Genomic DNA, 13,433 nt, shown 5'->3' with positions numbered 1-13,433 from the left:
TTTTTTTTGTACTGGGGCTCAAACTCAGGACCTTGTGCTTACCAGGCAAGCACTTAAGCCACTGAGCTATCTCCCCAGCCCTCAAAATAAAATATTAGAAAAGGGCTAAGGATATAGCTTAGTGCAAATGCCATCTGTTCAGTCTCTAAAACTACAAAATAACAAAATAAATGTTTGGACACACCTGTAGTCCTAGCATTTGGGAGGCTGACCCAGGAAGATCCCCACGAAACCGAGGCCTGCCTGGGGTAAGTAGTGATTTCAAGGCCAGCCTGACCTACATAAGGAGAGACCCTGTCTCAAACATAAATGAACAGGCTGGGGATTTAGCTCAGTGGCACAGTGCCTGCCTGGCAAGTGTGAGGTCCTGAATTCTATTTCTGGTATCAAAAAATATATAAAAATAAACAAACCTGGGCTCCACCCCAACATTCTGCTTTAAAATACTTGGCACATGGGAGGTTGAGGCAGGAGGATTGTTGCCAGTTGGAGACCAGGCTGGACTACAAAGTGAGCTCGAGGCCAGCCTGAACTGTACAGTGAAACCCTGTCTCAAAAAGAAAAAGAAAAAAAAGGAGCCAGCAATAGCTGCGTGGACTAAAGTACCTGCTTAGGCAAGTTTAGGCAATCGCAGGGACCGTGGTTTGATCCTTAGCACCACATGCCATGCCAGCCCCGCCCCTGGGTGCGCTGTGCCGGCCGTAGTGGCGCATGTATGTAATCCCAGTGCTCGGGAGGCTAAAAAGCAGGAGGATCACAGAGTCCGAGCTGCATAGTAAGACCCTGTAACAACCAAATATATATATTCAAAAAAAAAATCTGCACAGTGAGGCATAAAAGGCTTGTACTTCTAGCGAGTTTCCAAATGATATTCTTGCTGCTGGGTCAGTAACCAGTCAGCATAAATTCTGGAATCATCCTTGGGAACACAGTAGTAATAAAAATAGGGTTTTACCTTAGGTTAAGGACAAACTCCTTAAACAGCCAACTCTCCCCACTGCCCTCATCAACGTAAAGATCTTGGAGTTGGGGGAAGATGGCTCAGTGGAATAAGCACTTTCCTGGCAAATGCAAGGGCCTGAGTTCAATCCCTTGTTACACACACACACACACACACACACACACACACACACACACAAATCTTCATTAGCATAAGGTCATGACCACCCTCTGAGTCATTCAGTAATCCCTCTGCTTATGGTATTCACCCAATAAATAGTGGCTAGCTCTAGTGTCTTTGTCTCTATGCATTCTGAGGCATTGACCTCCCAGCCTGGCTGCCATTCATTACTAAAAGAAAAAAAAAAAAAATCCTGTAATCAGCCTGGTTCAATTCCTGGCTCTATTTATCAGCAGTCTGAGGGCCAGCGAGATAGTTCAGCAGACTAAGCACCTGCTCTGGCAAGCGCAGGCACCAAGTTTCAATCCCTGGTCCTGCATGCCACACCAGCCCTGCCCCCGCCCCATGGGGCATGCTGAACCAAGAGTCCAGGTACAGTGGCGCATGCCTGTAATCCCAGCACTGGGGAAGCTGAAAACAGGAGGATCACTGTGATTCCAAGCTGCATAGTGAGACCCTGTACCAAATACATAAATTTAAAAAAAAAAAAAAAAAAAGAAAGAAAGAAATAGCAGTGTGGCCTTCAGCGAGTCCCTGACCCTCTCTGAACCTGTATCCTCACCTACAAAGTGGATTATCCCTCCCCTTCATGGAGGCTGGCTCTTGTGAGCTGTCATACATGTCTGCTGTCTCCCATCCCCCTGGCCGGGTCTCATCTTGACTCCTTCTCCCCTTCCAGAGTGCACCCCCACCACTCTGTCCCAGTGGTCGAACCCCAGACCTGAAGGCTTTGCTCAATGTGGTGGACAGCGCCCGGAGCTTCATCTACATCGCGGTCATGAACTACCTGCCCACCATGGAGTTCTCCCACCCTCGCAGGTACTGTGGGGTGCACAGACAGGGAGTCCCTGCACAGAGAGGGGGTGACAGTGCTCTGAGAACAGCCAGGGAGGCCAAAACAAGGGACAGACACAGGACGCCGTGGAGCGGTGAGAGGGAGGCAGCTCTGGGTGTTGGAGGAAGAAGAAACAACCATGATGGGGGAGATGGGGAGGCTGGAGGTAACAAAGAAAAGAATGATGATATTGGGGTTTGGAGCCAGAAAGGAGCAGCTGGAGACCTAAAGTAGAGGGTGTGGAGTTTGAGAAGGCAGAGAGGACTAGGACTACAGGGCTAGGAAAGCAGAGTTGGATTTGTGATCAGAGGTAAGAAGGAGGATGATTGGGTGGGGTGATCGAAGAAGGCAGTGTCTGGTCAGTAGATGAATGGCAAAGGTTGGAGGCAGCACCCACCAGAGAATCACAAGCTGGAGACCAGCCTGGCCACCTGAGACCTGTCTCAAAATAAAAAGTAAAGGGCTAGGGCTATAGCTCAGTGGGGAGGCCTTGTGTTTAGTCCCCAGTACCACAAACAAATAGAGGACTGGGTTTTGCAGGGCAGGATGGGAACCAGGAACAGGAAATGAGGGGTCTGGGGCCATAGTGGGGTGCTTCTGAGGATTAGTTGCTCTCAGAAGTTAACACAGGGCCGGGGAGATGGCTCAGTAGGATAAGCGCTTGACTGGCAAGCGCAAGGATCTGAGTTCAATCCCCCGTTCCGCAAAAAAAAAAAAAAAGAAGTTAACACAGGAGCCAAACTTGGTTCCCCGAACCTGAAGGCAAAAAGCCTGGGAATACAGCTGCCCTCATCCTGCGTACTGGCTCCACTTCACCCCTCACCCCCAGGTTCTGGCCCTCCATCGATGATGGGCTGCGACGGGCGGCCTATGAGCGGGGCGTCAAGGTACGCCTGCTGATCAGCTGCTGGGGACACTCTGAGCCATCTATGCGCTCCTTCCTGCTCTCCCTGGCTGCCCTGCGTGACAACCACACCCATACTGACATCCAGGTGGTAAGCAGTGCTGGGAACACAGCCTATGTCAAGTGCCTTTGTCATTCCAGCAAGATCCCCAGTGAGTCCTGCCATGATGGGGAAGAGTGACCAGGACAGAGAGACACAGGCAGAGACTGGGGATGTGACAGGGAGACACAAAGGAAGGACATGTCCTAGCCTGAGGGGTCAAGGAAGCCTTCCTGGAAAGGGGGACATCTAAGAAGAGACTTCAGAGATGAACAGGAGCCAGAAACCATTCTCAAGGGCAGCAAGTTTGCTGTGGGGGTGACAAAGTCTTTGTCCCAGTCAGCATGTACTGAGGACCCCCAGCCCTGCAGAGCTGGTTGCGCCCCCCATCTGCATTTTACGCTCATTATCCCCCCCTCTCTTTGGCAGAAACTCTTTGTGGTCCCTGCGGATGAAGCTCAGGCCCGAATCCCATATGCTCGTGTCAACCACAACAAGTACATGGTGACTGAACGTGCCGCCTACATTGGTAAGTGTTCCCAGGGACAGAAGCAGGGAGGGTCCAGGCACCAGGGCCTGGCCAACCCCATGGGGCCGCCATTCTCTGTCCCCTCCTCCCTAGGGACCTCCAACTGGTCTGGCAGCTACTTCACTGAGACGGCAGGTACCTCACTGCTGGTGACGCAGAACGGTCGTGGTGGCCTGCGCAGCCAGCTGGAGGCGGTTTTCCAGAGGGACTGGGACTCTCCATATAGCCACGACCTTGATGCCTCTGCCGACAGTGTGGGCAATGCCTGTCGGCTGCTCTGAGGCTCAATCCAGTGGACAGGCCAAGGCCTAGGAGGCCCCCATGGACTCAGATAGGGTCCTGACCCCTGTCCCCATGCTCCCGCTTCTGTCTGCCCCACTGTGGCTCTACAGGCTCTCCCCTGCGCTCCCACCTCTACCTCTACCCCACTGGCCTGATGCTATGGCCCTGGGACCAAGCAGAGCTGGGGGAGGGATCAGCCCCCAAAGAAGTGGGGGTGCATGCTGGGCCTGGACTCCTGGCCCACCCCCCTTTCCAGGGCAAAGAGGGCCCAAGATTATAATAAGAAGTAAATAATTGTCTGTACCTGTGCCTGAGTGATACAAGATGGGCGTCGGGTGGCACTGAACTCTTGGCACGTGACCAGTGCGGTTTGCTGTGCGCTAAGCATGCAGTATGCAACCACATGGGCTGGGCCAGGCTGAGCATGTGTGTCACCAGCATGGGGTAGCATGTGCGCCACACTCCGCATGCTCTAGGTGGCCAGCTTGGATTGGACCGTGGCCATGGCTCAAGGGTGGGCGGCATGTCTGAACCCTGGAGTGAGCCCCTAAAGTGCATTTGTATCTGCCGGGTGAATTCACACTTAGTGGCCCCGGGCATGTGCAAGTGCGTGCCAAGCCTGTAACGTGAAGAGGAGACCACTGATCAGCGAGGCCACAGGCTTTGGCAAACTCAGATGATCTGGCGGCAGATTTGCAAGCACTAAGATATGTAGGGGGTGGGCTTATGTGGCAAGCACAGCGTCTCCCTCCCAGTGTCACATAGCCCAGCCCCTAGTCTGAGCCAGCAACCAGCTGGGTACAGCATGGCAGGGCCAGGCCCTGGGCGCCAGCCTGGTGCCCATCCTCTAGGTCAAACCAGGCCTCAGATAGTGAAGCCAGGCAAGAGACAGGACTGCTGAACAGTTCTTTATTGAAATAGGCAGAAGTAGCAGGACCAGGGCGAGCTCGGGCCAGCGGGTACAGCCCTGTTTCTGCGGACCCTGGCCAGGGGGGCTATGGGCCAGACCTCAGGGGCCTCCTGTTTCCTGGGGGTAGATGTGGGCATGTGCTGGGGGTAGGGAGCCTTCTGGATAACTATCTTTCTGTAAGAATAATTTATGGGTTTGGGGGACGGCCCTGAGGAACGGTTCAGGATAAGGGATGCCAGCCCAACTAGTGCAGCCTTCAGCCACGGGTAGGGGTGTGGCCACCATCAGTGGTGCCCACCGACGTGCTGCAGAAAGCTGGTACCCCGGGGTGAAGTGTGCGGGTGGAGGTGGTGGGCGGGGACTCCCTGAACCCGAAGGCCCCTGATGCCCTCCATGCTCCAGTCAGTCTCGCTCAGCCATTCTCCGGAACAGCAGCTGGGGTTGAAGAGCTCAGGGGCTGACCTCTGTGGGAAGAAGAAGAGGAGCATCAACAGGGAGGTTCATGCTGGCCCTCCGGTGCATGTCCTCCTAAGACAGAGTAGGAATGGGCACCCCCTCAGGGTTCAGGCAAAGGCAGGTTAGCCCAGGGTTGTCCTGAAGGTTGTGTGCTGGGCCTGATCACCCAGTGAGGATGGGTCAGTGTTCACCAAACCCTCTGTCCTGAATGTAGGTTAATGTGTTTGGACCCCGCACCAGCTGCACACATAAAAATGGGTGGGTCAAGCCCCAGTTATCTTCCCCTGCCCTGTAGCAAGCTCTGAGGGAGGCCCTGGCCCACCCCTGCCCACCCAGTTGGTTTACCTCCTCCTCCATGGCTGCATCCTTGATGCTGGGCCCATCGCCCTCCCATTGCGGGATGGCAGGTGGCTCGGCAGAGGTGCCCTGGCATTCTCCTTCTTCCCAGCCGCTGCCCCTGCAGGGTCTGTCGTCCTCTGGTGAGGCCTGGCTCAGCCGAATGAGGTTACTGAAGTTGGAGTTGGACTTGGAGCCCGAAGGCAGCTTGCGGGCCTTGTGGCGACCTGGCAGGCGGCTACCGTAGAAGGCCAGGATGGGCTCTGGGCCTGAGTTAGGGATGCGGCATCCAGTGGTGGTGGCCTTGAGTGGGGCCAGCATGTCAGAGACCTGGTCAGCATGGGCCTCACCCCACAGCCCACACCTGGCCTCCTGAAGGCTCAGATCGTCCAGCTGGTCAATGGCCCTTTGCATGCCTGGTGCCTTCTCTTCACGGAAGAATGATCCTCCATTTGCCACGCCACCCCTGCCCAACGCAGTGTCCTCTTCCTCAGCTAGACGGTAGTAGGGTGGCCCGTCTTCAGCGCCGGCTGCAGCAGTCAGGGGTGGCTTGCCCTCCACCTGCAGTGACTGGCGGCAGCCCCGCAACGACAGCTGGTAGTAGTGGGTGCCCTCATGGGTGGTGCGCAGCTGCTGCATGGTCACGAAGGGGTGGCGCAGGGCTGCGCTGGGGCTGATGCGCTCGTGTGACTCCCACGTCAGCATGCGCTTGATCAGCTCCACCATGCTCTTGAGGTCGGCAAGCTCTGCCAGCACCTCTCGGTCTGGGAAGCTCAGCCGCCCTGCAGCCCCGCCGCAGTTTACCGTCTCAATCTGGTCCAACGACTTGAGCGTGTACTTTCGGCGCTCCAGTGGACGCACCTAGAGGGACACAGGTGGGCACCAGGTGGAGATGTGTCCAGGTCCTGGGCTCCACATGCCTCTGCTCTGGGACCCACACAGAACCCCCCCACACACACACACACACTTGCAGTTCTGCTGATGATCCGACATGGAGCTGGCCTGCTGCTAGCGGGCCACACCTGATCCCTCGCACTAGACCTCTCCTGTCTAGTCCAGAGCTTTCCTGCTGCTGCAGGAAGGGTTCCTGGCTGTGTGGTTTGGTCATCCTATTCTCTGACCCAGAGCCCTCACTGACCCAAGCCCCACAACTCACCCCAGGGCTTCATGTGTGGGGCCAGGCCCTACCAGAGCTAGCAAGGAGGCTGCCCTAAACCTTCAGTCTTCCCTGAAGTCAAATGCAGCTCCTTCTTGCTGTGGTAGCCTCCACACCTTATCCCAGCCCTCCTGGCCCCCCAGAGGTCAAGCCCAGGCCCTTCTTACTGCACACATTTGACGTCCCACCTTGGGTCACCCAGACCCTTCCTGCTGTGAGCGTTTCCACAGATGGCCCCAAACTTCTGGTCCCCACTGCTGTCTAACCCAGGTTCTCCCGATGTATAGGCCTGATGACTGCAATCTTAGAGGCAGCAGTAGGCTGTCCTAGACTTCCACCCACATCCCCCTTTCTGTTGTCACTCTCACTTTCCGCCGTCCCATACCCATGTCCTCTGTGGTCTGACTCAGATCCCTCCTGCTGCACAAGAAGCTGCCCTAATCTCACAGTATGCTTGTGCTATAAGCCAGATCACCCCTGCTACAGCAGCCCTTTACCTCTGACTCTCAAACTTCCAGTCCTCCCTGCATTTTTTTTTTAAATTTAAAAATTTTTGTGTGTGTGCAGGGTCTCACTATGTAGCTCGAACTCATGGTGATCCTCCTGTTTTCAGCCTCCCTAGTGCTGGGATTACAGGCATGTGACACCATGCCCAGACTCCATTGCCAGCTCAGCCCACCCAGGGGATGGGGCCAGCGTAGCATGTGGTGCCAGGGATCGAAACCCTGGCCCTTGCACTTACCTAAGCAAGCGCTTAGTCCACTGAGCTATCTCACAGCCCCTCCCTGCACTTTTTTTTAAAAAATGTATTTTATTACATATAAATGTATTTGGTTGTTACAGGGTCTCACTCCACAGTTCGGACTCATAGTGATCCTCCTGTTTTCAGCCTCCCCAGTCCTGGGATTACAGGCCTGCACCATTACACCTGAACTCTGTGGCTGGCTCATCCTGCCCTGGGGGCAGGCCTGGCGTAGCATGTGGTGCCAGGGTTCGAACTGCAGTCCTTGAACTTGCCTAAGCAAGTGCTTAGTCCGCTGAGCTATCTCACTGGTCCACCTCCCTGCAGTCTAGACTAGATGTGTCTTGCTTCAGCAGCCCCCCAGAGCTGACCCTCAGATTTCCAGTCACACCTCTGCTTTCACCCAGACAGCCCTCATAACTGACCCCAAGCTTCTGATGCTCCCTGTGGTCTAACCAGATTGTTGTTGATGTAGCATCCCCACCCTGACTGCCCTCCCTCCTCCCCCCCTTACCTTGGTCTCGGCCAGGTAGTCAGCTGAAGACTTGAGCTGCCAGGGGTTGGTGGCCTCAGCGTGGGGGTTCCGCTTGAAGAAGTGGTGGGCCTTACGGGCAGCATGCAGCAGGTGGGGCTTGGGCAGGCCCTGGGTCTCACAGATGTAGCGCACCTGGTCGTACTCGCTGTTGCCTGGGTAGAGGGGCCAGCCCAGGTGCAGCTCGGCCATGACGCAGCCCAGGGACCACACATCCACCTTCTCGCAGAAGGGCAGCCCCAGAAGAATCTCGGGGGCCCGGTAGAAGCGGGACTGGATGTATGGTTCTTTCACATAGCGCACCTCGCTGAAAATGCTGGCTGAGCCGAAGTCGATCACCTGTAGAGAGCCAGAGATGGTGACCAGGGCAGATGGTAGTGGTGAGGCAGGGACAGCTGACTTGGGCCTCCTGGCTCCTCTGTATCTGTCATTTGGCTCTACCTGTGGGCCTCGCCTCCTCATCTCCTCTGTGTGTCCCTGCCCGGATCTCTAGGCTGGGCTGTGTGTGGCTCCCTGTGTCTCTGACTCCCTGCACTAGTCTTGTGCCTCGCAAGGCCACATCCTTTCCCTTTCTGTCTCCCAGCAGCTTGCTTCACAGCTAATCCTATTTGGATCCACCTTCTTTGTTCCTTTTCTCAGGGACTGAACTCGGGGCCTTTGCACCAAGCTCAATCTCCTGCCCCTTTTTTTGTTCTCATGGGGGGCTTGAGGGGGTTGAAACAGTCTTCCCAAATTTGTCAGGCTGAGGCCGGGGAGATGGTTCAGTAGAATAAGTGCTTCCCTGGCAAGTGCAAGGGCCTGAGTTCAATCCCCAGTTCTGCAAAAATAAATAAATAAATAAATAAATAAGGCTGAGCTCAAACTTGCTGCCCTCCTGCCTTAGCCTCCCAATGTGCTGGGATTCCAGGTAGCAACACCACACCCTGTTGGCCTCCATTTTCTTTTTTCTTTATTTGGGGGAGGGGGCAGAACCGGGGATTGAACTCAGGTCCTTGCGCTTGCCAGGGAAGCGCTTATTCTACTGAGCCATTTCCCGGGCCCCTAGACTCCATTTTCCAACAAGCTCAGAATCTGCTCACTCTGTCTCCTCCTCATGTCTCCCCCACACCCTCCTCTCACCACTGGGGCGTCCTCGAGATTCCTCACACACCTGCAGGCTGTTCCCTCTGCCTGGAACACTCTTCCCACGAGCATCCACCTGGCTCCCCTCCATCTCGTCCTTGAGGCCTTCACTCACCTGACACCTCAGCGATGCCTTCCTGGCTGTGCTCTCAAAAAATGGCAGCTCCCACCTTTCCTGTCCTTTTCTAGCTCTGATTTTCACTATTGCTTTTAACACTATTTTATTTATTTATTTATTTATTTTTTGCAGAACCAGGGATTGAACTCAGACCCCTGCACTTGCTAGGGAAGCACTTATTCCACTGAGCTATCTCCCCGGCCCCTTAACACTATTTTACACACAGCATTTTTTTCTTTCTTTTTTAATCATCATTTTTCTCCCCAGTAGGACAGGGATTTTGTCTGGTCTGTTCAAAGCTATATCTCTGTAGGTTTAGAACAATGCTTATAGCTGGGGTGGGGGGGTGGCCACCATGTTTGGTCAGACTTAATTTTGGTAAAGGCCTCGGATTCTCTCTCTGAGTTCCTTGGGTTTTTCATTCAGTCATTCTTTGTCTTTTTCTTTGTGGTAATGGGAATTTAACCAGGGCCTTACCCAAGTCCTGCTCCTTGACTTCTCTTTGCAGAAGGCAGTAAGTGCCGTGGTTATTCATTTTAATTCTGAGCCCCGCCCACTGGGGCCCAGACCCTGAGGGCTGAGTGACGCTGGGCATGGGACTGCCTGTCCATCCTGAGCAGGATCGGCGCGCCAGCACTGGCTAAGTGCTGGGAGTGTGTGTGTGTCCCTTGCTGGGAATATGGAAGTCCCTCCTCCCCTGCGGCTCTGTCCTTCCACGTCTCAGGCCAGAAGGGTCTGTCCTTTCCTGTCTGTGTCTCCCATAACTTCCTTTAGCACTGACTCCAACTGGGGGCTGGGAGGTGCCCAGGCCAAGGCCTACTGTCCGAGGGCTCGGGGCTCCTGGCCATCACCAGTGACAAGGCCATAAGTGGACAGAAGGGTCAGAGCTAGGATGGCAGAGGTGGGGAGCAAAGGTGCCCAGTGTGCCGAGCACGGGCCCAGGCACAGAGAAGCCTCTGGTGAATGTGGCTGGGCGAGGTGACAGTGATACTACTGGGGCCATGCTTGCCACCGCTTACCCAACAGGCTCTCAAACGCTCAAGCCCTCCCTGCCTCTCCCCCACTTAGCATCTGGCTACCAACTAATCCTGTGGACTCTAGCTCCACAACCTACCCAGAGCCCACCCACAGCTCTGCCGAGTGTCCAGACTCTGTCATCTCTGTGTCCTACTGTCCTGGCCAGCCCCTGCCATCTGCTTCCTTCTCACTGTGGGAAACAGCCTGTGGACTCCTGAGCCAGCCAGACCTTGTCATTCCTCTGCTCAGCATCCATGTGTGGCTCCGACTCCCACAGAATAAAACCAAAGTCCTTTTGCTCCCCAGCACCACATGCTGTGCTGACCTCATCCCCCAGTGCTGAGCCACCAGAGATTACACCTGTAATCCCAGCACTGGGGAGGCTGAGACAGGAGGATCACCACAAGTCTGAGCTACATAGTGACAGAGTGAGACCCTGTACCAAATACATTAAAAAAAAAAAAAAAAAACCCACCAAAGCCCCTGCTGTGCCTTGCAAAGCCCTACACAGACCCACCCCATCACCTCCTTTTTTTTTTTGAGACAGGCTTTTGCTATGTAGTTCAGCCTGCCCTTGACCTCACTATGTAGCTCAGGTTGGTCTCAGACTCGAAGCAGTTCTCCTGCCTCAGCCTTCCGAATGTTAGGATTATAGGCAGGTGGCACTAGCCCATCCCCCATTACTTCCTGATTTCATTTCCTCCCTCAGTGCCTCAATCATGGACCTATGGTTTTATGCACGGACCCCCTGCCTGTTACACACACATACACACACACACGCACGCACGCACACACGCAGGTGCACCCCACCTCAGGGCCTTTGTGCTGGCCGTTCCTTCTGCCTGATGCTTTTCCTGCACAAGTCCATACCCTCCTTCCTCAGGAACGTGTCTAAAGTTTCACTCATCACCACCCCCACCTGATCCATAGCCCACAACCTTCTCTTCTGGCTTTATCTTCTCCCCTTCCCTGTGTCACCTCTCCCTCCTTTGTGACTCTGTGTCTCTTGCAGAATGCCAGCCCTCAGGACAGGACTGAGCCAAGGAGCTGAGAATAGAAATGGATAGAGGGGTTGGGTACGGTGGCTCACACCTGCAATCTCAGCCCGTAGGAGGCTGAGGCAGGAGGATTGTGGGAGTTCCAGACCAGCCCGGGCTACAAAGTGAGCTCAAGGCCAGCCTGAACTGCATAGTGAGACCCTGTCTCAAAAAGACAAACAAAAAAATGAAATGGATAGAGGGATGTTGGGCCTGGAGGGGCCAATGGGAGCCCTCAGGTCTGGAGGAGCAGATGGGAGAGGGTGGTGTGGTAGGGTAGACCCCATGGCCAAGAGATGGAAGAGTATTGGGGCCTGGGCGGCGCCCTCACCTTGACCCGGAAGGGGCAGCGGGTCTGGTCCACCAGCATGATGTTCTCTGGCTTGAGGTCGGCGTGGATGATAGCCAGCTCCTTGAGCCGAGCCAGGGCCCTGAGCACCTGCAGGGTGACCGTGCGGATGTGGCGGGCAGGGAGGGGTGCAAAGTTGTTCTCCTTCTGGAACTCGAAGAGGTTTTGCTCCAGCAGCTCGAAGACCAGGTAGAACTTGAGGGCATCATGGAAAAACTCAAGGAAGCGGATGACGTGGGCCTCCTCGGGGTCCAGGCCCCGCATGCAGCGCAGCAGCTTCAGCTCGTTCTTGATGATGCGGCTGCGGTACGCGTCATTCTTCAGGATCTTGATGGCCACCATCTCACCGGTGCTACGCCGCCAGCCCTTAGCCACCTCCCCGAAGGTGCCCTTGCCCAACACCTCGATGATGTCGTAGCAGTCCGTCTCCGACTGGATGGTGGCCATGGTGCCCTGGCCACCAGATGCTGACCTGCTCCAACCCTCAACCCACAGGCTCTGTTGCCGAGGGCACTCTGCCACCAGGCCCAAGGACCCCCAGTGGGGGGAGGAGAACCACACTCCCTCTGGCCTCTCCTGAGAGCTTGGCCTCCACCTCCCTGGCACCTCTTACCCCCCCTTGGCCACAAGGTGAGTCTGCCAAGGGCTACACCCCTCTCCCAAAGCCCTTCTGGCTTGGGACGGGGGGGCCCCAGTCTACCCTGAATGGGTTCCAGTAGCGCTGAGCGGCTCTGGTTCTGTTGTTGGAGACCTGAGCCCTAGATGGAATGGGGGGTGGGGTGCCAGGCATGGCCCCTCCCCCACCCTGTGGTGGAACCTGGGAAGGCAGCAGAGGGAAGAGTGTGCTGAGAGGGACTCTCATAGGGGACAGTATGGGAACAGGGACACACCTACAGACCGAGTGAGGAGGGGAAAGTGCTGCGTGTGGGTGGATGTGTGTGTGTGTGTGTGTGTGTGTGTGTGTGTGTGTGCGCACGCAGAAAATGCCCTTCCCACCTATAGCTACAACTGCCATGGGGTAGATGTGGTGGGTAGATAGATGATCCAGGTTATAAAAGGCCCTGAATGCAAACTAAGGAGCTTGGACTTTGTTCTGAAGGCACCAGGGAGCCACAGCAAGGGTTAGAGCCATGAAGGGCAGGGTCAGATGTCAGAAAGCATCTATGTGAGGAAAGGTAAACTGGAGGGACAAAGAGTGGAGGAGGAGGCCCCAAAGGAAGAAAGTCAGAGCAGGCTAGGTGACCAAGTTGGGGAAGGATGAGGGCAGGGCTGGATGGGACATTTTAAGCCCAGGAGGAATGGCCATGGGACTCGCAGGCCTCAGGGAGAGGAAGACGCTAAGAGCCACATAGCCACATGGCTGTCTCGTTCTTCATCCCAGCACTTGGGAGGCTAGGGGAGGAGGATCCACATGAGTTCAAGTCTAGCCTACGCTACATAGTGAGTTCACGGGCAGTTTGAACTACACAGTGAGACCTTATCTCAAAAATAATTAACTAATTAAAAATAAAATGCCTAAGATTACTGAGCATATATATCTGTAACCCAGCTACTCAGGGGGCTGAAGCAGAAGGATAGTAAGTGGGAAGCCAGTCTGAGTAACTTTGTGAAATCCTGTCTCAAAAATTAAAAATGGGAGACAGTGTTTTAGCTCAGTGGCACAGCACCTGCCAGCAAGCAAGAGGTCCTGAGTTTGACTCCCAGTAACCCCCCGAAAAGGAAAACTATAAAATGGTCTAGGAGCAACCAAAAATGAAGCATGGGTTCACTATAAGCCCTAGCATGGTCAAAAATGGGGGGGCCCGAAATGCAGCTTGGTGGTAAAGAGCTTCCCTAGCTTGTGAGTGATACGGGGCTCCACTCCCAGCACTGAAAAAAGCAAAACAAAAAGCCCTAAGGTCAAAAAGCTGGGTACCCTGGCTAAGCTTTGAGCTTGTGCCTGGCTCTG

General features: G+C 54.9%; 2 protein-coding genes across 7 annotated transcripts in view; one reads left to right on the top strand and one right to left on the bottom strand.

The window, feature by feature from the left end:
* Pld3 (phospholipase D family member 3) overlaps positions 1-4,024 on the top strand; it is a 23,549-nt gene extending 19,525 nt beyond the window's left edge. For all 6 annotated transcript variants that reach the window (XM_023708254.1, XM_023708256.1, XM_023708255.1 and 3 more), the window contains 4 exons: positions 1,800-1,939; positions 2,785-2,950; positions 3,329-3,428; positions 3,522-4,024. In XM_023708254.1, coding sequence (XP_023564022.1) covers positions 1,800-1,939; positions 2,785-2,950; positions 3,329-3,428; positions 3,522-3,709 — 594 coding nt within the window. In that variant the 3' untranslated portion in view covers positions 3,710-4,024. The remainder of the gene's footprint in view (positions 1-1,799; positions 1,940-2,784; positions 2,951-3,328; positions 3,429-3,521) is intronic.
* Positions 4,025-4,636: 612 nt separating this feature from the next.
* On the bottom strand, positions 4,637-12,187 carry Hipk4 (homeodomain interacting protein kinase 4). Its single transcript, XM_023708277.1, has 4 exons — positions 11,468-12,187; positions 7,825-8,181; positions 5,425-6,273; positions 4,637-5,084 (listed from the first exon to the last, which is right to left on the bottom strand). Exons 1-4 carry the CDS (start codon positions 11,930-11,932, stop codon positions 4,905-4,907), a joined length of 1,851 nt encoding a protein of 616 aa, XP_023564045.1. The 5' UTR covers positions 11,933-12,187; the 3' UTR covers positions 4,637-4,904.
* Between the last annotated feature and the right edge of the window lie 1,246 nt (positions 12,188-13,433).

Source organism: Octodon degus, unplaced genomic scaffold (genome assembly GCF_000260255.1).
Source record: "Octodon degus isolate 3935 unplaced genomic scaffold, OctDeg1.0 scaffold00344, whole genome shotgun sequence".
NCBI classification, from domain to species: Eukaryota; Metazoa; Chordata; class Mammalia; order Rodentia; family Octodontidae; genus Octodon; species Octodon degus.
The sequence above is the reverse complement of the archived record's forward strand: the minus strand, read 5'-3'. Positions and strand labels throughout refer to the sequence as shown.

What these genes read in the sequence shown, in the direction of transcription:
- Hipk4 (XM_023708277.1), bottom strand. Translation starts at nt 11,932, where the DNA reads ATGGCCACCATCCAGTCGGAGACGGACTGCTACGACATCATCGAGGTG. An exon ending in GCTGCCCCTTCCGGGTCAAG is followed by an intron (nt 8,182 to 11,467) that starts GTGAGGGCGCCG and finishes GGCTCTCTACAG; the next exon opens with GTGATCGACTTCGGCTCAGC. An exon ending in ACTACCTGGCCGAGACCAAG is followed by an intron (nt 6,274 to 7,824) that starts GTAAGGGGGGGA and finishes GTGTCCCTCTAG; the next exon opens with GTGCGTCCACTGGAGCGCCG.